Below are 26,600 nucleotides of genomic sequence, written 5' to 3' on the forward strand. Positions count from 1 at the left end.
TGGGGGACCCCACTAGTCACAGGGCACCACAACGATTGACTTCTGTCAACCACCACCCTCTGGGTCCGACCATGGAGCCAATTCCCTAGCCAGTGGATCGTGGTGAAGCCAAGGCCACAGTTGGCCGGTTTTGCCAGGAGGTGATCGTGGGATACCAGTTCGAAGGCTTTTTTAAAGCCAAGATATATGACATCAATCTCTTCTCTCTTGTCCAGGGATAGGTTGCCTGGTTGTAAAAGGAAATAAGATTGCTCAAGCAAGACCTACCCGCAACAAACTCGTGCTGGCTACCCCACAGGATGTTGCCATCAGCCAGTCTGTTAAGAATGGCCTCTTTAATAATCTTTTCTAAGACTTTCCTTGGGATAGAGGTCAGGCTGATGGGCCTGTAGTTTGCCAGATCTACTTTCCTCCCTTTCTTAAAGATAGGCACCACATTGGCCTTCTTCCAGTCATCGGGCACTTCACCAAAGCGCCAGGAGCTCTCGAAGATCCGTGTCAGGGACTGAGCTATGATGCTTGCCAGTTCTCTGAGTACCCTGGGGTGTAAACTGTCAGGGTCAGCTGACTTGAAGGTGCCCAGCCACTCAAGGTGTTCCTTCACAAGGTCAGCATTGATGGAGTGTAAGGAATCACCCTCACCCAGACATTCCTGTCCCGTAATGGGAAGGGGTGTCCCTTGGGACTGGTGAAAAACCAATGCAAAGTACCCATTTAAATGGGCTTTTTCCTGGGCATCGGTTGTCAGTTGTCCCATCTGGTTTTGCAGGGGTCCAATGTTGCCCTTGCTTTTCCTCCGGCTTCCCACATATCTAAAAAAGGACTTTTTATTGTCCTTGATACCTGTAGCTAGTTGGCATTCCTGGTTTGTTCCCTGCAGGTTGGACCAGTGCAGAATATTCCTCCTTGGAGGTGGATCCAGTCCTCCATCCTTTGTAGGTCTTTCTTTTTAGACTCGGGAGGTCCGCTAGTTCCCTGGGGAGCCAAGGGGGCTGCTGTGCCCTTTTGCTGCCTTTCCTTCAAGATGGAATAGACTTTGCTTGCACATCCAGGATTACTCCCTTGAAGAGCAACCACTCTTCCAGAACTCCCCTTCCCTTTGGGTTGTGCTCCTTTAGGGCCTTGCCAACAAACCTCCTGAGCTTGTCAAAGTCAGCTTTCCTGAAGTCAAGGACTTCTGTATTGCTGACTGACTTGCCAGCTTTACAGTGGACGGTGAAGGTGATCAGCTCGTGGTCACTGTCAGCCAGCCTCCCTTCGATCGTTACATCGCTGATTAGGTTGTTCCCCATTGCCAGTACCAGGTTGAGCAGCGTTTTACGTCTCGTCAGCCCGTAGACTTCTTGCGTCAGATAGAGCTCATCCACGCATGAGAGAAAGCTTTGCAACTGCTCGGGTTTGGCCAAGCGCTCTTCCCACGAGATGTCAAGGTAGTCAAAGTCTCCCATGACAACCATGCACTGGGAGCATGTGGCCTCAGCCAATTCCCTGGCAAACTCCTGGTCAAGTTCTTGATCCTGGTTAGGACTTCTGTAATAGACTCCCACCGTGGTGTCCCCTGTGCGGTGTTCCCCACAGGTTTTAACCCAGAGGGTCCCAGTCACCTACCCTGGGCATCAAAATCGGCCTGCAGGGATTCTTGGGTCTGTGTTGCCTTTCCTTCCCCCACTTGGTCACTTTCCCTGGATGAGCTGCCTGGAGCTCTGCACCTCTCCTGGCCTTGGGGTTGCATTCACCGTCCTGGCTGGGCAGCGCCTACCCCTGCCCCACACCCTTTGTCCCCCCATGCCAAGCCTCCCTCCCACCCCCCGACTTTCTGGCAGGGGGCTGTTTGCCAAGCTGCTGGGATGCATTCATGTAAATCAGCTATTGGATCGGTATCAGCTGATATGGCTGGTTAATAATCGGCTGTCGGTACTGGCCAAAAAAATCTTTATTGGTGCACCCCTAATTATCAGTGGCTGAATATCTGTCAGTTCTCTGGGAGAAAAGAAAGAGAACAAGGATGGACATGTTTGACTTCGTTGCCACATCCCAGCAGAAGGAAAAGATGACAGAAGAGTGGAAGGAAGATCTCCTGAAGGGTGCATAAGAAAGAAAGATGGGGAGGAGTGTGAGAGACAGTGAAAGGAGTATACTGATGAAGGGCTTACAGGCACAAGGTACCAGAAAGAAAATGCAGGCAGGTGAACCTTCTGGAAAATATACTGGTATTATGTCCGTTGACCATATACCAGTGCAGCTGTGTCCTGCAGCCACTTAGGTGCTGAATACATGAATCAACTCCTTACTTTCAGCTGAACAGCAAAGGTTAACACCAAGTAAGCAGAGCGAATACTGAGGCCCACTAACATCTACAACAGTGAAGGGGCTGATCTCTTCCATCACCATCCTAGTCATGAAGAACAATGTGAACCTTCCTCACCTATGCAATTTTGACCTCATTAGCACAAACACATTCATTCTGCACCAGTTTTCCTTGTAGTTGTACCAGGGTTTAACTGAGCACTGTTTTAGGTTCAATAAAGATTTTCCCTTTATTTATAAGTTTGTTTATTTTATACTGAATGTTTACCAAAATTCTTGAATAAAGCATAATCAAATCCTTAAAATGGTATAAATATGTTTCTGAAAAGTCCTTTTGTTTCCAAGTAGAAGCTTTAAAGCATTCTTGACCCTGTGTCTTTAACCAGAAACATCCAGCTTTGTCATATGATACTGCCATTTACCCTTTAGTCTTTCAAAAGCACACTCCACTGACATTCTGCAGTGACACAGGATAAGGTTAAACTGTTCCTTTCTTTTGTACGACTGTCCTATGAAAGGCCCCTTGAAACCTAGGGAAGGATCAGAGGATCAGCGGGGTTTTCTGGAATGACTGGAGGAATTGGGACACTGTTAATGCTTTTTAGTAGTCCTGAGAGCCAAAGTTCCTTTCTCATCCCATAGGTTGTGGCATCATGGTCTTTTCCAGACCATTCATGCCAATGTTGGTGACCCTTGCATGGTAACTGGTCAGGCCCTGCGGTACTGTGGAGAAGTTTCTCTTGAATGCTGAGCCCTGGTAAGAAGGGCAGAATAGACACGTGGGGCCCATCAGTGACTGATTTTTGAGCACCAAACTGATAAGCAGCTAACCTGTAGCAATTGTGGATTGCAGGCTTCTGGTTGTGATGGGCTTTCCAGATTTGCAGCACTATCCTGTTCCACCAGTCAGTGCTGTCTACAGAGGCAGTGGCTTGCAGTTTAAAGGTGGTCCAAGAAAATACCATGCAGGAGTAGGTGCTTGGTTTCCATCTCTTCCTCCTCTTATGCCTGTATTATACCTCAACAGCCAATGACAGCTTCTTAAACAGTCCCAAGCCATCTGGCTGCTCATCTGTCAATACATGCGTGGTAGTCAGTTCATATTACTAGCTATCAGGATCACAGTGTTCAGTACTATAACCTTCACGCTTTCCAACAGTGTTCTGAAACTGCTATTATTTTGTAAAAGGCAGATGAAGGATGGGATGAAAGGGAAGGAATTATGGGAGATTTTAAAATTTGATCCTGAGTCTTGTTATTCCAGTTATGTCATAGAGGCATCCCACAATGCACAGCAAGAAACATCCTAGAATTCATGGAGGCTTTCAGCAGAACAGAGCTGTCCAGCTGGCATCCCATGGGCTGCATGTGGCCTGTGAGAAGTTAAATTGCAGTCCCCCAGGCTCCCCTTGCTAGCCATTGCTCTCCCCCCAACTTCCCCACCTCAGGGGGAGGGTAGTGCAATGTAGTGCAGTTCTCAGAGTTGGGAGAGCCTGCAGCCCAGGGCTCCTGCGGGGCATGATTGCAACGGGAGACTGCTGCTGAGGAGCCTAGGGTGAAGCAATGCACCTGAGGGGGGTGCACCATACAGTAGCAGGGGGATACCCAGATGTGTTGTGCAGTGGCGGGGGTGCCTGGTGCAGTGGGCGGCATGTGGCATGCTCTTGTGGGGTCCCCTGCTCCCCATCAGGGTGGCCCTTGGGTGTGGCTCCTGGCTGCTTAGAAGTTGGACAGCCTTGTGGTAGAACATTGTACTCTGGAAAGTCTTCCTGGGAAGCTGTGAGTTTATTTTGAAATAACAACACTCTTTGAACTCAGTGAATTGAAAGGGAAATATTAAGCTAGCAAAACTAGAAAAGGTTCTGCCGCAAGCTTTCATGAATTCGAGGATTTTTCTTGCTATGTGTTGTGAGATGCCTCTGTGGAGTCATGGGAATAACAAGTTGTTCCTAATTAGTTGACACAGAAGAATAGTACCTGAAATGATTTTCATATGCACCCTAATAAAACATAACGATGTTCAGCATTGGTTTTGAAAGTAGAAAGATTGTTTGCATCCCTGTCAGCCTGAAAGTCTTCTTTCCTTTTCTTCCTACGCTTGTGCTTTGTTTTTCTTCTGCGTTACACACTCACTTCCACAACTCCCATCTGACTGTAAATGTCAGCCCAGTAAAGGAATGCCTTGATATCAGTAACCATATGTCCCTGAAAAAATAGCAATATTCTTGTTTGCATGACCAATCCCAATGTTCCTGTCATTTACAAAAAGACTGTGCTTTGTCTGGGATTTTAGGACCTCCTGGGGATACTGAGGACAGGATCCCTTACATGACTACTTCTCTCTTGCTCCTGTCCTGAATCAAAATTAGCCCTTGACAGAGGAGAATGGGAGGGAAAAACAGGAGTCGGCATCTAACACCCACAGGCCAAATCCAGCCAGCCAAGTGCCATCTTTTGGCCTGTGAAGCTGACATTGACAGCAGTTGTGCATTGTGGGGTGTGGGTGGTAATTCTGTGGTTGGGGAGCTGTTGCTGGGTTAGAGGTGCCATGCTGGGTCAGAGTGATTGCCTGGTGGGAGGGTGGCGCCAGGAATGGTAGCTAGGTTGGGAGTCTGGTGCTGATAAAGGGAGCAGCAGCCCACCTTCAGAGCAAGCTATGCTGATTTGGCCTGCTGTTCCTGTAAGGTTGCCAGACCCCTCTCGTACCTGCCTGTTTGATTCCCAGCCTGTGCGCGCTCCCATGCTGAGTGTCTTGTTTTTCTGTTTAAAAGTGTGGCCACTTTAAAATTATGAGGAAGAACTCTAAAGGCCTGGTAGCCCATTCCCTTTGACTTTTCTAGCTGGTACCTAACTCCAGTTCATTCCGTTGAAAATGTTCCACTAAGTCACTGCTTGATAGAATGAACAAATTGTTGCCAGAATGCAAGTTACTTAGTGGAGAGGAATTGTAAGATTAGCTTTGTGTGTGAGCCTTTGAAGAAGATTTGTTGAAAGCAGATAGTTGCTGAGATTTGCCCTGTTACAGATGTTTATGAAAATATTCAAGTGAAAGCATTGCCTGGAGAATGTGGGATTTTGTTTCAACCTTATTTGTTTATTTTTCTCTCGCTTGTTCATGCTTGCTTTTCTTTCTTTCTTTTTTTAAACCCTTCCTGCATTGCACAGTTTTAGAGCTTGGAATACAAACCTGATAAAAATACAGGAAAAAAAGACTGTTTGCAAAGAGCTGTGAACGTGCTGACAGTAATGCTTGAGCTAGGGTGGGAGGGATTAGTGGAGGTCCTGTTGCTTGATTGCGTCTGCTTTTGGGAGGGGAGAGTCAGTGATCATGTGGATTTGTTCTGTTCCTGTTCTGACCCATTGCTGGCATCTTTTGCCTTTCTCCTACTGAGGTGTATAGAGGCACAGAGTTCCTCCATGTGGGGTCATCTTTGATTTGACCACCAGCACTGTAGGAATGCAGGGTTGTTGCTGCTCTTGGCACAGTTTGATCCGCAGAAGCTGGCACAGAATTGGGCGTGTTAAGGTTAAATTTGATTTGTCTCACAAGCTATTTTTGAAATGAGACCCAGTCGTCTTTAAAGTACAGAATGAAATAAACGAGTTCATTTTAGACACAGTTTTGGATTGCTTTGCATCAAGGAAATAGCTCAGGGGCACATTTTCTTCTGGTGGCACGTACACAATATCCATTAGCGTTAATGGGAGTTATGCAGGCGCATGAGAGCATCACATGCTTAACAGCAAGTAAGCAAGAAGCTTTTGGAATGTAACAGGTTATCTCCATCACCAAACAAGATTGTAGAGAGAGCTGCAGGGCATATCAGCTAATAGTCTGTGCCCCCAAATGGGGAAGAAATTTGAAAGTCTAAAATGCATTTTGAGTAGTCTGCTTCACTACTACTTTACCTCAAGTTGAAAGGGAAGGGGGTGACTTCTAAAGGAACAGGGTACAGTGGGGAGAAAGAAATGAGGGCCAGATCCTGACACCATAGTGGAAAAGTTGGCTTTTAATAGTGTTGATATGTAACTTAGGCCCTAGTGCAATGGTGCTCAATCTTTTTCCCCTGTGAGCTGGATGGGCAGTGTCTGGTCCAACCATGGGTCAGATGGTAGTTCTGATCCAGCAAGAAACCACATGGAAGGGGGTTGGGGGCAATCTGGCCTGAACCTGGCCCTGCAGAGGCAGAAGGAGGCTTAACCCAACCCCTCGGGAAGGAGGGAGAGGTGGGATATGATCCAATCCAGCAGGGTGGGCCATGGCCCTGGGCCCAACCTGGCCCCATGAGGAAAAGAGTATGGCCTGGCACTGCAGGGGAGGGGGAAGGGTGCATGGCTTGGCTCATGAGGGAGGGAAGGGAGCGTGGCACCTCAGCTGGGAAGGGTGTGTGGCTCAGCCTCATGGGTGAGGGAGGGGGGCATGGCCTGGCTCCAACCTGGCCCTGCAGGGGGAAAGGGGCATGGCCTGGCTCCCATCAGGCACATGGGGCTTGGAGAATTTGGCAGGGTGGAGGTTGGCCATGTTAATGGCCACCACTCCCACACCAACAAATTTCAAAACCCATGGGGAAGCCTGCAAAATGGATACAGTGCCTCCGTGGATCATATTTGGCCCACAGACCAGAGGTTAAGCATCCCTGCCCTAGTTGGATTTAAATGTAAATTCTGGGTACAATGTTAGTTTTAGCATATGTTATAGCTAATTTTTCAACAAAACTTAAGGTGAATTCTCCAGTTATTAAATCACTTTCCATTCAAAAAGTAATGGAGAACTGTGCGTTTATAAAGTCAACAGGAAGAGATAATATGTAACATGCAGATGATGTGAACACTGCCTTTCAGTGACTGGAATTCAAAATGCTTGGGGCACTTTTATTTTAACCCTTTTTGCTGAATGCTTTAATTGCATCATACCTGGAAAAAATTCTATGGAATAAAGAGTTTTCTCCCTTTCTTTTTGTTTTATAAAGTCAGCTTGATTTTTCTTTTATGAGAGAGGATATAGACAGGAGGGGCGCTTGTACATGTGACACCATTACTATGTACACATGATGAAAATGTCACTTTGTGTGACTTAATGGCATCACATTGTACATGTGAAAGAGTTTGGGGTTTTAAATGAGTTTCCATCATTGCAAACTAAACTACATCTGACTGTAGTTTAGTTTGCAACATGGCAAATTACAATGATGCCTCTGACCGCTCACCCCCTGGCTTCAGGAGAGGTGGGCAGGCTCCACAGGAAAAAAGGATCAGGCCTCTGGCCACTTCCGTTTCCAGCAGGCTCCTGCAGCTGGCAGGATGCTTGGGGCCACCTGGGAATCAGGCTGGCTTGCCCCTGGGGTAGTGTGGGGACGCAGCAGGAGGGTGGCTGGGATTGCTGGTGGCTGGAGAAGGCAGAGGGGATGGTGCATGGGGTGCTGGAAGCCCAGGTGGTCTTTTTCTTCTGAGCTGCAGGGGCCCCAGTTCTTCTCTCCACAACAGCAGTGCTCCCTGGGGCCACCCAGGCAGGCTGCTAGTGGTCTGGATGCTGCCCCAGTTCGGGGTCAGGGAAGAGTTGTATCAGGTCAGGTGCTGCCTCCCACCTGGGGTAGCACCCGGCCCACTAGCAGCCCACCTGGGGGGGTGCTGCCACTGTGGAGGGAAGGACCAGGGTCCCCTACAGCTTAGGAGCCACTTGGCCTGCTGGCAACTCACCCCGCAGCTGTGGGCAGACTCCAACAACAAACAAAAAAAAAAGAGTGGGCCTCTAGCCATAACATGACAGAAAAATTGAAATGGTGGGTTTCAATTAAAAATCCACTGTTTCAATTTAGGGGGCATAGAATAAAACCCTGAGGACTAAATCCCCGTCGTGTACAAACACCCCTAGAGAACTAGCACTATTATAACAATTAGTGGAGAAGGAAAACTTGAGAAACTGAAAAAGAAAGTGATTTGTTTTTACACTGTTTAAAATTCTTTGTTTGTAGTTAATTAAATACGTATGAGCTCCATAAATCTGAAAGACAGTTGTCAAAAGAGCTCTCTTAGGGATTTAACATCTTTGTCCCTTCACTTAAGAGCTGAAAAAGCTTCCACTCTTCATATTTGGTCCTCCAAGCATACCTAAAGCAATATTTGCAATGAAATACTTGATACTCTCTCCTTTTCTCTTTCTCTCTCAGTTCTTTTTTTGTTTTTGTTTTCGTTGTTTTGTTTTTGGAGGAGGAAAATCCTTTTGGACATCTTCATTTCTTTATGATGAATAACAACCTGAGTTTTCTTTTAGCCCAAGGGTGGGCAAAATACGGCCTGTGGGCCAGAACCAGCCCTCTAGACACTGATCCATCACGTGGTGCCCCCCAATGAATCGCAACCCTCCCAGCCTATGAGGGTGAGAGTAAGGCGCCCATGTGTACATACCCACCACATACCCTATTGGGCCTCACTCCCACCCTCTTGGGCAGAAGGGCTCTGCCCAGCCAGCAGCTTCTGGGCAGAGCTCCTGCTACAGCCAGAACCTGCTTGCTCGGGACAGCAGGTAGGGAAGTGACGGGGCAGATGCCGGTGGGGAGGTGTGGGAAGATAGTTGCAGCTGGGTGGAAGCACAGCGTAAAGCCTGCCCACAAAGGGCCAGAGGGAGCATGGAGCTCAGCTGGGCAGGGTGTGGGTGTGGGTATGAGGGTGGGGGGTGTAAGGATCCCCTGACATATACCCCAACATACCCTATGCCCTCCTACACAGCCACACCATCTCACAACCCCCGCCCCCCCCACACTCCCACCCTCCCACACACAATTTAAAAGAGTGACATTTTAGTTTTCAGTTGCGATGCAATCCCTTCTATGTACAGTACACAATCACAAGTCATGACATATATTTTTTGGAATAAAATTAAAATATATTATTGTTGGTATTTTGACTTCTAGTGTATGATTTGGGTTTTTTCTGGTTCTAAGATGGCAACTCCCCCTCCCAAAAGGAGTATTGGTGGGGGATGGAGGGGCAGCAAGGGGAGGGAGTATAAGGGGGGCCTGTACCCCACAAACCTCACACCCACACCCTGCCCCCACAACCCCACCAGCTTATACACAGACCATACTCTGTGCCCCCCCCACACACCCCACCATACACACATCCCACATACCCCCACACAATACAAGAATGAGACTTTGGTTTTGAGTTATTATGCAATCCCTTCTGTATACTATACACAAACAGAAGTCATGACAAATATTTTTTGTAATATAATTAAAATATGCTATAGTAGGTGTTTGCCTTTTAGTGTATGATTTGTTTTTTTGTGGTTCTAAGATGGTAACCCCTCTCCCAAAAAGAGTATTTCTGGTGGGCAAGGGGAGGGACTTCTGGTGGCAAAGGTCAGGGGCTAGGGGGCAGGACTTCTGGTCCCAAAGTGGCGACCCTGGGGGCAGGGGAGCTGTCAAGGGATGGAGCTACCTGTGCAGTCCCTGACAGTTTGCCAAAACTTGTTAAGCAGCCCTCCACCTGAAATAATTGCCCACCCGTGTTCTAGCTTTATTAGCTTAAAAATCCAAATTGGATTTTGGTTCTGCATTTGTTTTGCATACCATTTGTTTCAAAGGTTTCTTTAATGAAGCCAAACCTGTAAAAGCTAATTGCAAGCAGAATCCTGTTCTCCGATCCATAGATATCAGTTATCATCAGGTACCCTATGGGAGCTGTTTGCATTCAGGGAGTGGAAAAGAAAAGGATTGGTATTTCTCTACTGGTTAGACTACAGCATTTTACTGTAAACATGGCAAGATTTTTCCTGTTAATCTACTGAACCTATGGATGCTTTTAAAATAGGCTATTTAAAATGCAATGGGTTAATTAAGGATGTCTGTATCTCTCTCTCTCTCTCTCTCTCTCTCTCTCTCTCTCTCTCTCTCTCTCTCTCTCTCTATATATATATATATATATATATATATATATATATATATATATATATATATATTTTAAGGCTGAGTTTATAGTAAACCATTTTTTAAAGTGGGCTTGCTCTGAATTAAATTGTTTTCTTCTGTTCTCTACAGGCAGCCAGATAAGCTAGTGGTGGTTTGGACCAGAAGAAGCCGAAGGAAATCTTCTAAGGTTAGTTAATTGCTTAGTCAAGCTCTACTTCAGTAAGAAGTGTAGGTGGCTGTTTGTTTTGGGGGACAAAAGACGGTTATTTTAATTGGTTTGATTTTTTTTTTTTTTTTTTTGTGTGCGCTAAGTTTGGCCAGAAAGTGTGAAATAAGCACATCTTAATGTCAAGACTAATTTACAACAACATTTAAAGAAAAATTCTAGTTTCATTTTGACATTTATGCAGTAAAAAGTACCCAGTCAGCAATTGTAGAGTAGTTAACCATGTTAAGAGTTAATCACTAGATCTAATTAGAAAGACAGGTTAATCACTCTTAGAAGCATCTTCAAGGTAATAAAAACTTGGTATAAAAAAGCCGCAATCTCTGCACTGAAAGGATGTAAAGCAGGAATGAGAGAGCGCTTTGCCACTAAAAAAGCTCTTTAATGAAGCCAGACCTGGACAGATTGCAAATCAGGACAGATTCTTTCAGTCCTAGACCTTCAAGTGGAATCTGCTGACAAATTTTACAGTATTTCCCACAGTTACTTACATTGACAGTAAAACAATGGCAGGCATATCTAAACCATTTCAGAATGTCTTTATAGGGGTAAATGTATATCACTTCTAGTTTTAAAACCTTCCCCCTGGTCCTAGCAGATACTTAGAAATGCAAACAGGTGAGCAAGATCCAGCAGCAGAGAAATCACCACCCCATTTTTACTGCAGGAGAGCATAGGTAGGAAAGATATTCATAGGGGGAGACATTCATATGTATGTTTACACTGACGGCAGCTTGTTTTGGCTGAAACAGACATTCCTGATCACACCCCAACCACCCACTCCCATTTCCATGCTCCAAATACAGAAATATGCTATGGAGACTCTCCATGATCATTCCAAGTGACCTCTCACAAGTATGCTGGAGACCGTGTTGAGGAAAGAGCAGCCTCAGTGGCATATTTACAGGTTTGTGGTGTGTCCCAACCAGGGCATGTTCCTGCTACAGTATAGAACAGATTCTTAAGGGTGCTGTGAGATCCCTTTTAGTGTGCAATGGGTGTCGCACAATATTAACACGGTTAGGTCCGCAAACATCTGCACACCATTCACAAGATAAATCCAGAGATTTCAAAAAGGAATCCATAGTGTCAAAAACATTGTGTCCTAGTGTTGTCTTCATGAGGTCTTTGCAACAGGGGAATGGCTCTGTTTTTATGCAGTCAAAAAACGAGTGAAAGGTGTAAGAGTTGACATTTTTTCCAAGGGGTGTCTTGAGTCTAAAAAGGTTGAGAACCAGTAGTGTAGAAGATGTCTCCTTGTTGTCAACAGTGTGGAGCTCTGCCCCCACTCTCCTGAAATCTATAGCTAGATAATGGGAAACATGAACAGTGGAGGAGTATGGAAGTGTCGTAGCCAATGGACTTCTGTGCTACTGTTGTTTAACCACCTAGACCCCTCTGGGACAAGGGGGAGCAGTTCTCCTTCCTGTTACCAAGAGTAGCAAGGATTTTCTTCATGAGTTTCTTAGCCTCTACATGTTGATTCCTTCTTTCCACAACTATTGAGTATTTTTCTTTTGTTCAATCCTAGTTTATAGGACAGTTCATTTCTGAAGTCAATCTCAATAATTATTGGAATTAAACAGAGGGGACTAATACTTTCTGGATGAGTAACTCAAAATTTTGTTAACATGTATTGAAACAAAAAGAATACAACCGTTGAATGCACTGGGGGAAGCGTTTCAAGCAATTTAGTCAGGAAATCCTGTTATATTAAAACACATACAGCTTTGTAGTTTCAAAACATGAATGACTTGCTAGTCTATGTAACATCATTCTTCTGACTGTTGCCCTTCCTTCTCTGTCCCACTCTTCTTACTGTGTGTCATGCATTTGTAAGGTCTTGTCTTTAAACCAAAGTGTGAGCTTTTCTAGCTATTATTATGTGTTTATACAGCACATACTCCAAAGAATTGTGGCTCTTGATTGGAATGTTAGATGTTATTGCAGTACAAAAATTAAAATGTCTTAAGTGCATGTTGCTTTAGTTTCTGCAGAGAAATGAGATAAAAGATACTGTAGAACAGTAAATCAAAAAATGTACCAGCATGTCGTTAAACCCCAAATGGCTTTTTTAGAAGGGAGGATATTTATCCATGTACAACCAGCTTGCTGATTAGATTATGTTCAAGTGCTGATTTAGAGTACAGATAGATGGCATATATGGAATTCAGTTGGGCTCTGTGCAGACCTATGTAATTATATGTGTCATTGTCGGATTTGGGCGTTAGTTACTGATGATTAGAGGTCTTTCAGATAACAACATTGTTTATTACCAGCTACGGAACTTAATTTTGGGGCTAAGATGGCATCATCTGGACTGCATAAGACCTGTCTGCTTGTCTGTGCATCAGTATTTTGTCTGTTAGGCATTAGAGAAAAAGCCATTTGATACCAGCAAAAGATTGAATGGTTGATATTCTTAATGCTGAGAACAGTCTCCTTGCTAATCAGTCAAGAAAAAGCTTCATGGTGTCCTACAAAGATTTTTTTTAAAAGTGCTCATATTTGTAAAGGTGTTCCTATTTTTAAAAAGGTGGCTTCATATCCTGTACCTAGGGTAAGAGTTAATTTTAAAGTTAAGTAGCTGATATGATTCTGCTTCATTTGAGATGTTTGTCTCCAAGACACTAGATCAATAAACATACTTAAACTCTTAGTCATTCTGCCAGTAAAAAACATTATTATACGTGTTGTTTGTTTCATCTAATTGCTTTCTTGGAAATGAGTCAAATGAATATCTCTTTTTATATTTTAGAGACTTTGCTCAAGAAGTACCCAAGCATTAATCATATCCTATATTTTTCAACTTATTTGGGGACAGGCAGTGAGGAAATTTCATTTTGGTTCCCATTGATAAACAGTTTAATGCCAGTGGCAGTAAATGCAATAACAATTAGAAAAAGGAAAAATGTCAGCCTATTTCTCTTCCCAATCCTAAAAATGGTGGTATGCAAAAATTTAACTTCTGTATAAAGATGACTTAATGGGTACATAAAAAGTGACTAGCCAATGAAATAAATCTGGTATTAAGATGATGATGCCATTTGCCTCGCATATATTCTTACTGATTAAATGGCAAATAGTACTTCAGGACAGGGAGTATGACAGTCCTCCTTTGCACTTTTAAAAAATATTATGGGGATATTAGTATGTTGATTGTTGTTTATGGGGTGTGACTCTAGTTAAAGTTGCATAAATGTTAGGTTAAAACAGGTTTTGATAAATGTTGCGAGAAAATTTCAGTAGTTATACTGAAAGAATATTTGAACAGAGATAATCATCCAAAGCTTTGTATGATGCATCTCATTCTATGTGAGATGCATTCGATAGTTATCAACTCTAAAATTACATAGGGCCCTATCATAGAATCTTCTCCCTCAGATTTAAGGCAAGTCTGAATTAACCTATACCAGGGGTGGGCAAAATACGGCCTTAAAATTTTTTAAAAAATGAATATTTATCTGCCCGTGGCTGCCTGTCAAATATGACAGATGTCAGCAGTAGCAGAACCCAGTGGTAGCAGTAGCAAGACCCACCAGCCCTGGTCCCAGCCGGAAGCTTCTGTCATAGCAGAAGCTTCTGGCCTGAGAGCCTGGGGCTGTTCCCTCCACTGAAGAGGGAAATTAAGGTAAGAACAGGTAGAGGATGAGAAGGATCGCTGGCACAGCAAGTCAGCTGGGCCCAGCCAGCACCATGCAGTTTGGAGCTGGCAACTGCATGGTGCTCCTGCTGCATTGCATGGTCCTGGCCCTGCAGCTGGAACCACGTGGTGCTGGAGCTGCAGGTGGGGAGCAGCGGGCCTGGGGGGAGTGCTGGGGGCGAGCAGGGAGGGAAGAAAAGCGGCGGGGGTAAGGCAGTGGGGGCAGGCATGGGGAGGAAGTGGCAGTGGGTGGGAATGCAGGGCCCTGGGGGTCTGGGCTGGTGGCAGCAGGAGCCAGCTGGGAACCACAGGGCTGGGATAGCTCCTGCTGCATTCTGTGTGTCCAGTGTTGCAGCTAAGAACAGTGTGCTTCCAGGAGGTGCCTGGCCCTGCTGTGCCATTCCACTTGGTTCCCGGCTGTAATGCCGGGATCGCAGAATGCAGCAAGAGCCAGCTTGGTTCCCAGCTCGCTCTTGCTGCCACCTCTACCGTGACATGCCTGCAGCTCCTGCACCTGCAGCAGTGAAAGCCCCACACTGGAGCCTACTGTCTTCCCTGCCCCTTGCTGCGCAGGTTCCCGGACTCTGCCCGGAGTGGAGGAAGCCCTGCTACCCTGCAGAGTCCAGTGCAGGGCTTCCCTGTGCAAGGGCAGGAACTGCAGGCATGTGGTGTGGAGCCCCTGTGATAGAGGCGGCTGGGTAGCCTGCACTCCTTGCCCCCATGCTCAGCGCTGTCTGGAGCTGCACCCTGCCAGGGGTCAGTGCCTGCGCCAGGCACGAGCTCCCTGAGGCCCCCCCCCCTTTGACCCCTACCTACTGTTGCTGCTGGCAGCAGGGGCTGTGCACCATGTGGGGGAGTGTGTGGGGTGGGGGGGGGCTGCACCCCAGAAGCCTTGCGCACACACACCCTGCCCCCACAACCCCACCAACTTATACACATACCCAACATACCCTGGGGCCCCCCCCCACACCCCATGATACATACACCCCACATCCCCCCACACAATACAAGAGTGAGACTTTGGTTTTGAGTTATTATGCAATCCCATCTGTATACAGTACACAACCACAAATCATGACAAATATTTTTTGTAATATAATTAAAATATGCTATAGTAGGTGTTTGCCTTTTAGTGTATGATTTGTTTTTTTGTGGTTCTAAGATGGTAACCCCTCTCCCAAAAAGAGTATTTCTGGTGGGCAGGGGGAGGGACTTCTGGTGGCAAAGGTTAGGGGTTAGGGGGCAGGACTTCTAGTCCCAATATGGCGACTAGGGGGCAGGGCAACTGAAAAGGGGCATGGCTACCTATGCAGCCCCTGACAGCTTGCCAAAACTTGTTAAGTGGCCTTCTGCCCAGAGTAGTTGCCCGCCCCTGATCTATAGAGACATGTCAAAAGATTGCATATCTGTGTAACTGGACAGTTTTAACTTGTGTGGCTGACTGGAATTTATTACAGATGATGAAGCTCCACATTCTTTCTAGATTTGGGACAGAGAGTTAGATGAATCTCAAATTTATTTAAGAACAAGGTGGCCTTTCTCTCTTTCTGATTTTGAAAAACAAAACAAAACAAAAAAAAACCCATGTCTTGTAACTTTTCAAGTCCACCAGACAAATACAACTTACAATCTTATAGGCAGAGCTGGTAACATTGCCTATCATTTGGTTGCTTAACATTTTCCAATATGAGACCACATTTTAATTGCCTTTTAAAATGCATTTTAATTGCATTTTTAATTTAATTTTAATTAATTTTTAATTTATAATTACAAATATTTGGGTTGAAATTTTACCACTGGCTATTTGCCTCCAATTGAATTATTTTGTAAGTTGCAGGACAAATAGTTCAGCCATGTCCTATAATTGCAGGTAGGGAAAATATTTTGTAGCCTATGGTAAAAATTATATATTTAGAACCATTTTGTTGGGAAGATCAAAAGCCTTCATGCCTTGGGGCAGAGAGTTGTAGTTTATAGAGAGAGCATGTCCTGGTGTGAGAGAGATGCCTTTTTTTGCTGTTCCTATGAAAATGCTCACAAATTTAGTCAAACTATCAGCCTCTGAAAAATTGCACTTTGGAGCTGCTCAGTAGAGATTTGTTATAAGATGCCAGAATAATTCCTAAAGCTTACATTTGAACTAATGATGCTCACCGATTCTGTGTGGGGCTTGGACTCTATGTGCATCATTCCCAGAAAGTGAATGAGCATACTTCATGTTGGGGCTAAACTGGCTTTTTTGTGTAGTTGTTCTTCCCAGTTGCACCATAGTACTAGACACCAGAACTCAGAAGACAACTCCCTTCCTGTACTCTCAGTGCCTTCATTGCTGATGCTGAGAAAGCAGTGAAAATGCAAAGGGATCAGGAGTAATGCTAGGGATGGGGGTAGAGTTGAAGCAGTAAAAATATTAAACTCACTGAGTAAACCACTCAAAAAATTAGGTGCTAGAATTAAAATTGACTGTGTGCATCCTTTTTGTACAATATTTATGTTATAATCGCTAATTATGTGATCACAAAACAGTTTTCCTTTGCAGCTCTTCCCTCATTCAGCCCACAGGGTGGACATTTGTTAGGGGATGTACTGGGGTTGCATACTGAAGGAACAGAAATGATGGTTTCATAGTTAAAGTATTTGAATTTACCCCGGAGAGAGATTTTTTTGTCCCGTCCTCTTCCAGCATGATGCTATGCTGGGTATATTATTTAAATCCGGACTTTCACAGGTGGTCATTAATTGTATGTTTTTTCATTTTCTGGATTTCCAACTTGAGGCATGTAAGGCATAATTTTTCAGGAGTGCTTGAGTACTCTTCATTACAGCTGAAGTCATTGGGGAGATGTGCTGCAAATGTATAATGTCTTGTATAGTGTCCGGTAACCTAAAAATCTGGTTCTAGGCTGAGCACACAAAATGAATGGACATTTGACCATTCTGGCTCTTAACTTCACATTTATAAAAGAGGTACAGTAATGCTTTCCTGCTTTATGGGGATATTGTAAAGATGAATTTGTGAATGTACATGAAATGCTCAAGTGATGAATGTCTTAGAAGACCTATGAGAAAATACGTAATTATGTATGTATTAAGTTTTTTTATTGTGAGCAGTAAATAAGGCCTGGGGGTCAAATACTTGAATGATAAGGATAAAAAATAGCTATATTGAATAACTAGCCTGCTGCTGTAGCTCCCAAGATGCAGCTAAGCTGATAAAGAACAGCTGTTCTTCCCTATACTTTGTCAAGGAAGGGTAGCTCAGAACAGATAAAAGAAAAAAAAAAAGTGAAGTTATGGACCAGAAATACCTACAGCTGCTTGATTCACTGCATCAGCACCAGTGCAGTTTAGAGAAGCCTGAGTGGTACTCTAATTTGTTTCAGCCCAGCCACTTCTTCCTATGTGTACCTTTGCACCAAAGACTTTTTTTTTAAAGATTTTTTTTGTGTTCTAAGCCAAATCAGCCAAATCAAGTCCAAATCTGTGAGTCAGTCCAGAACCATAAGTGGCCCTACTACCGGCAAACATCCTCCACCCCCACCAGGAGCTTCTGATATTTCCAAAGTCTTTTGGCAGACATCTTATGTGCAAACCCAAGCCTGGAGGCTTAGGTTCAGATGCCTCCAAGTTTCTCCTGCCCTCAGCCATAGGGCTGCAGGAGCAAACTAGGGAGAAGCCTCCCATTTCCATAAAGTGTGCTTTAAGTCCTAACACCTTGGTGGGTACTAAACCACGCCAGAAGAACAGTTATCCCCGGGAATGCTTAAGGAAAACTGCCTTCTTAGACCCCGATACATGGTGCTTCCCCTGGAGAGAGAGGCCCAGGAAGTGGTTGTGGTAGCTTAATGGCTGCTGGGAACTTTCCCACACGCAAGGAAATATCAACAGGCTATTTGTAGATGGTTTCCATTTCTTTTGCACCATGTCAGTGGTACAAAGGAAGGAAACAGGTCAAAAGACATGCTGCAACATACTGACTGTGGCTCCTCTACCTTTCTGAAAATATTTTGTTTGGCCCTCAAAACTGAAGAAGCTGAGCATGACACCATCGTTCTGCATTCCATTTCTAACCTGGAAAATTGTATAAAATCAGCAAGGTAAGTTAAGGAAGTGCCACAGATTGAAGATTAGAGAGTGCAGAGAGTGGAGAAAATGTATACAAGTGGTCACTGAAGCTCAGTCTCCCACTGACAGGAGATGAGAAAAATTGGTGCGTTTCCATAACTCTCCTCACAAATCTCCACTACTTGTCAGTGCATGTTTGCATTGCAAACAGACTTATGTGCATTTGTATTGCATTTTAAGAACTACAGTTAAACAACGTCAAAATTGCTAAGTCAAGCAAAACTTAGTCTTCAAAAATTAGGAAATGTCAGCATTTAGGTTACCTGCTCAAACTTAATTTGGCCCTGTTGGCCACATCCACATGTGTGAACGTTTTGTTTTCCCGGGGACAAGAAGCAGCAGCAGATATTGTGGTGCTGCTGCTACTTGTTCCTAGGGAACACCCATGCCACGTGCCCTCTGATGTGTGGCAGGTTACCTTGGGTTGGGTAGGGGAGGCTGGAGCCAGCACTCAGCTGGAGCCAGCACTCAGCTGGAGCCAGCACTCAGCTGGCCCCAGCAGCCTTACCTGGGGTCCTGGGGGCCTCCTGGAGCTGCAGCTGCAGTGATCCTGCTGCTCCAAGCCTGGCCGACAACCAGAGAGTGGCTTCTGGTTTGGGGCAGCGTGCACTGCCCCCCCTTGCACCATCTCACTTTTTTATGTGACTTTATTTTTACCCCGGGATTTTTTACCCCCCCCCCCCCCCCCCCGCAGTTACCTTGCAGTGCAGAGAACAGCTGAATGTGGTATGTGGCACACATACCAGATGTGTTTATGAGGCCACATACTGCACGACTGCACTCGTTTGGACATGACCACTGTGTTTCTCTCTTCTGACAAAGTCCTTCATTACACAAATCATACTGTTTTTCTCTACAATACCTGTGCGTTGTTCAGTGCATAGGATGGATGAGGTTTGTTAATAATGAACACCACCCGCACTGAATGATGAGGAGAAAAAATAGCTAACCCCCAGGCTCCCCCAGATTGTGGTCCTACCCAGAGTGACTGCCTATGTCTCAGTCTCTTAAAGATCTCAGCCTAATTCAACTTCACATGATTGCCTGATTCTAGTTGAGGCCCCTGCTTCCCTGAACTTGCCTCTTCCTAATTTCTTGGATTGTGACCCTCTAGAGCATAGGTTCTCAACCAGTGTGCTGTGACAACCTGGGGTGCCTTGAGATCCTTTCAGGGATGCTGTGGGGGACCACACAACGTTATCACTGTTTGGTGTGCAAACATGATTCACAAGATAAACCCAGAGATTTCAAATAAGAATCTATGGGCACTTGTACATGTGACGCCATTAACATGTACATGTGATGAAAACGGCACTTTGTGGGACTTAATGGCATCACAGTGTAAAAGTGCAAGACTTGTAGGTGTTTTAAATGATTTTGCATCATTGCAAACTAAAGTACATCTGGATGTAGTGTAGTTTGTAATGTTACAAATTGCAACCGTGCAACTGTCAGCTCACCCCCACAGCTGTGGGAGAGGTGGGCAGGCTACACAGAAAAAAGGGATTGGGCCTCTCCTTTTTGGGTGGAGCCTCCTTGCCTCTCCTGCGGCTGGAGGGTGAGCTGCTGGTGGACTGAGTGGCCCCTGAGCTGCGGGGGACCCCAGTCCTTCCTTCCGCAGTAGCGTCACCTGGGTGGGCTGCTAGTAGGCCAGGTGCTGCCCCAGCTTGAGGTCGGGGAAGAGTTGGATTGGGCCGGGTGCTGTCTCTGAGCTGGGGCAGCACCTGGCCCCATTAGAAGCCTGCCCACATGGCCCCAGAGGGTGCTGCAGAAGGAAGGACCAGGTCCTCCTGCAGCTGAGGGTCCGCTCTGCCTTCCAGCAGCTCAGCCCCCAGCCGCGGGAGAGGTGGATAGGCTCCGCCAAAAAAAAGGATCGGGCTCCTTGCAGCTTCTGCCTTCAGCAGGCTCCTGCAGCCATCAGGATGCCTGGTGCCACCCAGGAATGGTCTGGCTTGCCCCTGGGGCAGCATGGGATGGTGGCAGGAGGCACTGGAAGCCTAGGCAGACTGCTAGACCACTGATTGGGAACCGCTGCACAGGGCTGTCCCTTGGGTGGGGTGAATCGAGGTGACCGCCCTGGGCCCCACACTTCGGGGGGCCCTGTGGAGCTGGGTGGAGCAGTGGCTCTGCATCCAGCCGCTCACTATCCCACACCCACCACCATTGCTGCTGCTCACTATCCTTCCCCCCCCTCCCCCCCCCCCCCCCCCGGGCCACTGTTGCTGCCGACAGTGGCAGCAGCTTCTTCAGGTCTGGGGCCCATGGGATTGGAGTGGGGGCGGGGCCCCGCACAGGCTGATTTGCCCTGGGCCCCACACCCTACTTGGGTCAGCTCTGCTGCTGCACTGAGGTGTAGCCTAGAGTGGCTACACCATAGTGCAACAGAAGCTGTGTAGCATGGATCCAAGGGAAACCTGCCCTGGAGTGGCGTAATTTTAAGCCACATAAGGAACACTTAAACCCAGTTTCATGTGTTAGTGTGCAAACATTCCAGGTGTTAAAAGCTCCAGAAGCCACCCAAAATGACTGTGTAACAAGGCCCTTAGATTCAGGGCACCCCTTGGAAAATGCCAGCTCTTACTTTTCAGTTGTCTTTTGACTACAGAAAAATTAATAGTTTTCTGTTGCAAAGGCCTTAGAAAGACCACAACCGGTTAAGATGTTCCTGTTGCTATTAGAAATCTCTGGATTTATTTTGTGAATTATGTAGAGATGTTTACTATTAGTATCTAATGGTGCTAATATTGTACAGCACTCTGTGATATCCTTAAAAGATTCTTGCAGGACCGTGGTTGAGAATCACTGATTTAGAGAATCAAGGGTCACAAGTTAAACTGATGAGCTTAGAATAGCAGTATCTTTCATTCAGAATATCTTTACTGAAGAGCTACTGATTAGACAAGTGAATCCTGTCTTTTAGCTGTCTTAAAATATATTTTCTTCATTTATGGATAAGCAGATTGATCTATTGAGTACCATCATAACCTGAGCAGTTGGACTGTTATCTCCAGCTTTCTTTGTATAATGTCAAGATGTGGGTAGATTAGAAAAAAAATTTTTTTGAAGTAGCAAATGTATGTTAAAACTCTGGGTAGGAAATAATGCTGGTCTGTTTTTAGGTCAGTCTTTTGGATCATTTTATGGCAGGGGCGGGCAAAATATGTCCCATGGTTTGGATCCTGCCCACCAGGCACTTTCATCTGTCCCATGGGCACTCATCAACAAATTGTACCCTGCCTAACCCTTCCACCCCCACGGGTGGGAGCAAGGCACCCACATATACAACCCCACCACAACATACCCTGTTGTGCCTTGCTTCCACCCTTGAGGTGGAAGGGCCTGGCCCAGCCAGTAGCAACTTCTAGGTGGGGCTGCTGCTGCTGCAGCCACCCCAGGGGGACCTGGTTGGCTTCCCTGGCATCCTGCTTGCTCCAGACAGCAGGTAGGGAAGCAGCAAAGGTGGGGCAGGAGGAGATGATGCAGCTGGTTGGGGGCAGAGAGCATGGGGCTGGGGCTGGCAGCAGTGCAGAGCCCATGCAAAGGGGAGCAGTGGGAACATGGAGCTAGACTGGGCAGGGTGTGAGTGTGAGGGAAGTTATGGGAGTGTGGGGACCCCCCACACACTTCCCCACATGGCGCATAGCCCCTGCTGGCGGAAGCAGCAGCAGGAGGGAGCACTCAGGGCACTTGTGCCCCATGCAGGGACTGGCACCTGGTGGTGCGTAGCGGTGGTCAGCACTGTGTGTGGGAGCAAGGAGCACAGCCTGCCTGACCCGCCTGTGTTGTGGGGACTCAGTGCCTCTTGCACTTGTGTGGCACTGGGGGAAGTCCCACACTGGAGCCTGCTGCCTTCCCCGCCCCTTGCCGCACAGGTCCTGGGACTCTGCCAGAAGTGGAGGGGAGCCCTGACCCCTGCTTCCCTCGGAGTCCTGGGACCTGTTGCCTGCCCCTGTTTTATGGAGTTAGTCACCAGACTTTGTAATCATTTCCCCACAGAACTCTTCCCCAGCCCCACCAGTCATCAGTCCTACTATATTAATATTCTAGGAGTAGGGGGTAGTATTTATAAGTAGGATATTTTTGAAAAAGCTGTTGCTGTCACTGCTGGTAGAAAGAAACAGCACAGCTAGCAGCTGCAGCCGGCATTCAAGACCCTTGTGTTTGGGATGTGTCCCTCTTCCTCAGTGTGAGGAAGGAGGTAATAGTGAGAGTGATACTAAGGACAGTGATTGAGGGAGTCAGTGCCAATATTTTTGTCCATTCAGATTGCTTCTCTGTTTCCCTGGCTCTACGGCAGTGTTTCTCAACCTCATTAAACTCAAGGCACCCCTCAGCTTAGACAGCCTTAGCTTTCATTCAGTCTTTGACTACAGAACAATAATAGAATGATTCTTGTGTTGCAAAGACCTCAAAGATCACAACAGGTTAGGATGTGTTTGACCCTCTGGATTCCTATTTGAAATCTCTTGGTTTCTCTTGTGAATCCTGTGTAAGTGTTTGTGCACCTAACAATGCTAATATTGTGTGGCACCTCATGGCCACCTGAATAGGATTTCGTGGCACTCTAGGGTGTTGCAGCATCTTGGTTGAGAAGCATTGCCCAAGAGCAGGGGTGCTCAACCTCTGGTCTATGGGCCAAATGCAGCCCACAGAGCCATGGCATCTGACCCGCAGGACTCCCCATTGGTCAAGAAATTTTGGCAGCAGGAGAACAGTGGCAGTTAATATGGCCACCTTCCCTCATTGCCAAATTCCCAAATCCTCAGCCCCTGGTGGATTAGAGCCAGGCCATAGCACCTTCCTCCCCCTTCAAGGCCAGGTGGGGGGCATATCAAGTCTCCTTCCTCCTCCTTCCCACTACAGGGCAAGACCAAGCGGGCTGGGTTCTTCCTGCGGGCTGGGTTGGGGGCAGGCTGCACCTCGCCCCACTTCATGTGGCCAGATGGAGCCCTGTGGTGCTGGCCTCAGGTGCCAGCTCAGGACCATCAGCCAAATCAGGCCAGTAGATGGATCATGGAATTCCCATTTGGCTTGCTGGGCAAAAAGGTTGAGCATCACTGCCCTAGAGCAATGAGAAATGCACAGAAAGGGAAGGTACCAGCAAAAAGCAGTAGGAGAAGAAGAAATCTAGTTCATGGAAAGTACAACATTGATGGGAAATGGGGAGGTGAGAATTGCAGAGCAAAAGCATTCTATTAAAATCAGTTGCCAGTGGTTAGTGAGAAGCAGCTGGTCAGGATCCAGAACGTGGGGGTAGGGAATAGTAGTGGAATTGCTGGCAAGTCTACAACAGGTAGCTAGCAAAATCTTGCTCAGATGCCAAAGCAACGGCCTTGAGGTGTCAGATGTTTAAAATTGACTCAGTAGATACTGTATCCTTAAGCATGCAAAAATGAAAGGTCTCTTGGTCTGTAACATGCAGTGTTGTCATAATACTCTTCAGGGTAATTAATTCATAGCCATCTTTGTGTTGACTCTTATGTTTCCTACCAATGCAGGGGTACACTTCTGAGGTTATCTTTATCTGTCATATTGCTTGTGTGATACAACACTCTGTTCTCAAAACCAATGAGGATTTAATAACATCTACCTAATTGGGGAAAAACTTTTATATTAAATGCTCATTAGGGTAGCAGTTTTAATCTCTCATTGGCTGCTTTTGATAATACACTTTTGCATGTTAGGTAGCAATAATATGTGTCCTTTTTTTAAGATTCTGCATTTTTATGCTGTTTCATTCATTGAGATGATGGGGCAGGCGGTTGGTATCTGTATTTGGATTTTAGATGCATTACTGAATGATATTTTAGTTGTTTATATAAAATGTATTTACAGGGTAAAGATGGAACTAGAATTGTAAACCTTAAGTTTTCAAAAATTGTGATTTCAGTGCCTCCCCATAACCATAAGAGTGGTTGAATTTTCATAGGATTTAAAATAATAGACTCTTAGTTCCCTTTACTTGACTTCTGGTTTTGCTCAGCTTTTAGGGTTCTCAAGTATCACATTTTCTAGCTTTAACCTGTAACCATGAGGGCTATAAACTTTCCTTTTATAATGAAGACTGAGATTCTTACCTAGCTAGGTACTAGAGGTGTACCAATACATCAGTCCCATATTGGATTGGCATTGATATAAGGAAAATTGAAAGTATCGGTAATTGACTTTTTTTGGATGATGTGGCTGATAAATGCCCCGTGCATGCATGCATCTGCAGCGTAACATGCAGGTGGCAAGAACCACAGCCTGGCAGCATGGAGAGCAGCCAGGTCCAGCTGGTAAGTCTGTTGTGAGGGAAGGGGTGGGGGCAGATTGAGGCCCCAGTGGTGAGGGAGGGAGTGGGGCTGGGACAAGGGCAGGTGCTGCACAGCCATGGTGGGGCAAAGTGTGGGACCGGGCCACTAGTGGCTTGTCTGGGGGGTGTGGGGAGGGGATGGCAGCTCCTGCCGCTGTGCATACCCTGGGAGGGCATGGGGGTGCATGCCCCTGGATCTGCGCAGGGTGAGGGTGGGCTGATGCTGTGGGCCAGGGCAGTTTCTAGTGCAGGCTGGACCAAGCTGTGCTTGGGACAGTGGCACTGGTAGGGGCTACAGTGAATTTTGGGGTGGTTGCAGCCCCCCAAGTAAGCCCCTCCCAGCACTGCTGCTGCCTGCCCCAAGCCCAGCCCAGCCCAGCCCCCCACCGAGAAGAGCCTGGCACCACAGCCTGCAGTGGCAGCCGACCCTCGCCCTGCGCAGATCCAGGAGCACGCATCCCCTATGCTCTCCTGGGATACATGCAGCAGCAGGAGCTGTGCCCCCCCCCCGGATGAGCCACTCATGGCTCCGTCCTTCGCCCCACCCTGGCTTTGCAGTGCCTGCCCCTGCCCCAGCCGTACTCCCTCTGTCACTACGAGGGCCTCGATCTGTCCCCCTCACCTGTTCTCTCCCCACACCTGTTCCCTTCCCCTGCAACAGACTTACCAGCTGGAAACTGGGTCTTTCAAGAGAAACACTAATCAGCACAAAACTTATAATAAAATTGCAAGAATTGAAAACATTGGCAGTCCACTGAGAACATTGTGGAAGTGAATAAAAATAAGAAAGTGTAATGTACATCAGCTAAGATAAATATCTTTGGCGAGTATAGACAGTGAGCTAGATCCTACCAACACCTTCATCTCCCCATTTTCTCCTTAAGTCTTTCTCCTACTCTTCCATCCTTCTCTCTGCCCCTTGATCTTTTTCATTCTCTTTACTACTAGTGCCAGCTGCTGGGACTCCACAGTTGTCAGCAAACAGAACAGAAACAGGAAAGCTAAAGAGGCCACCTGTAATGCAGGCAGCAAAGCAACTTCTCATGTCTTAAAGCTGCGACACTAGTTCCTATTCATAGCCCAGCTGGATATGTAAGGATCCGCGTGGACTGCACAAATGAATGATGATGCTGCCAATTGTCATTGGAATGCTAGATGCATTCCTGCTTAAATTCAGGGCAGTGGTGAATAATTGCTGTCATCATACTAGAGGGGTCTACAGAAATTTAATTCACTCTTAACTGCATCCTATCTTCAGATATGTGGCTGTAATCTGGGTAGTTCTACTTGGGTGTAACAACCCACAGAAACAGTATACATGTACCCTAGTATCATATTTACTTGAATAGAAGATGACCCTGATTATAAGATGACACCCCAATATTTATATCCTATGTGTGGAAAACTGATAAATGTGTTATAATATTTCAGGTATAGAATCTAATTATTGGAGAATTGCCTTGAAATTTGTTCCTTTCCCATTGCTGCAGCAGGGAAAGTAAATCCCTTTACCTCTATAAATTCTTCCTCCTGCAGACCCTTACCCCTTTCCTTAATGTTAGACCCTGCTTTCCCTGAACACATGGAAGTGAGGAACAAATCTGAAAACAGTAAACTTGAAAGTAAACATGGCTGTAGCAATTAGAACACAATACCCATACACTTAATAAATCCGGAATTGATTAATGTTATCTTTTTTGAAACTGCTGCAAGTTTTAGCACAGGTCATCCAGTTCATAGGTGCAGTCTTGAGCAGCACTTTGGCACCTACTTATCACTTATGCACGATATTAGTCCAAGGACAAAGGCTCGTGATTTGCCACATATTTCCAGGGTTGTCAGCCAGGGGTACATGTACCCCTGGGGGTACTTGGGACGGCCCCAGGGGGTATGTGCGGCTGCGTGGGGAAGTGGCATGTGGTGGCGGCATGGAGTGGTGAATGGCGGCAGTGACTATCACATGTGAGCTCCCTGCCCCCTGCCGCTGCCGCCACCATTCAACACTCTGCACTGCACCCACGTGCCACTTCCACACACCCCCACCACCACCATTCACCACTCCGCACTGCCAGCTTCGCATCTGGCCAGCCATCA

General features: G+C 46.3%; 1 protein-coding gene across 15 annotated transcripts in view; it reads left to right on the forward strand.

Moving 5' to 3' along the window:
• Positions 1-26,600, forward strand: part of EHBP1 (EH domain binding protein 1) — a 364,380-nt gene that overhangs the window by 45,647 nt on the left and 292,133 nt on the right. For all 15 annotated transcript variants that reach the window (XM_059719703.1, XM_059719709.1, XM_019500781.2 and 12 more), the window contains exon 3: positions 10,347-10,404. In XM_059719703.1, coding sequence (XP_059575686.1) covers positions 10,347-10,404 — 58 coding nt within the window. The remainder of the gene's footprint in view (positions 1-10,346; positions 10,405-26,600) is intronic.

The sequence above is a fragment of the Alligator mississippiensis genome, chromosome 1 (genome assembly GCF_030867095.1).
Source record: "Alligator mississippiensis isolate rAllMis1 chromosome 1, rAllMis1, whole genome shotgun sequence".
Classification (NCBI taxonomy): domain Eukaryota; kingdom Metazoa; phylum Chordata; order Crocodylia; family Alligatoridae; genus Alligator; species Alligator mississippiensis.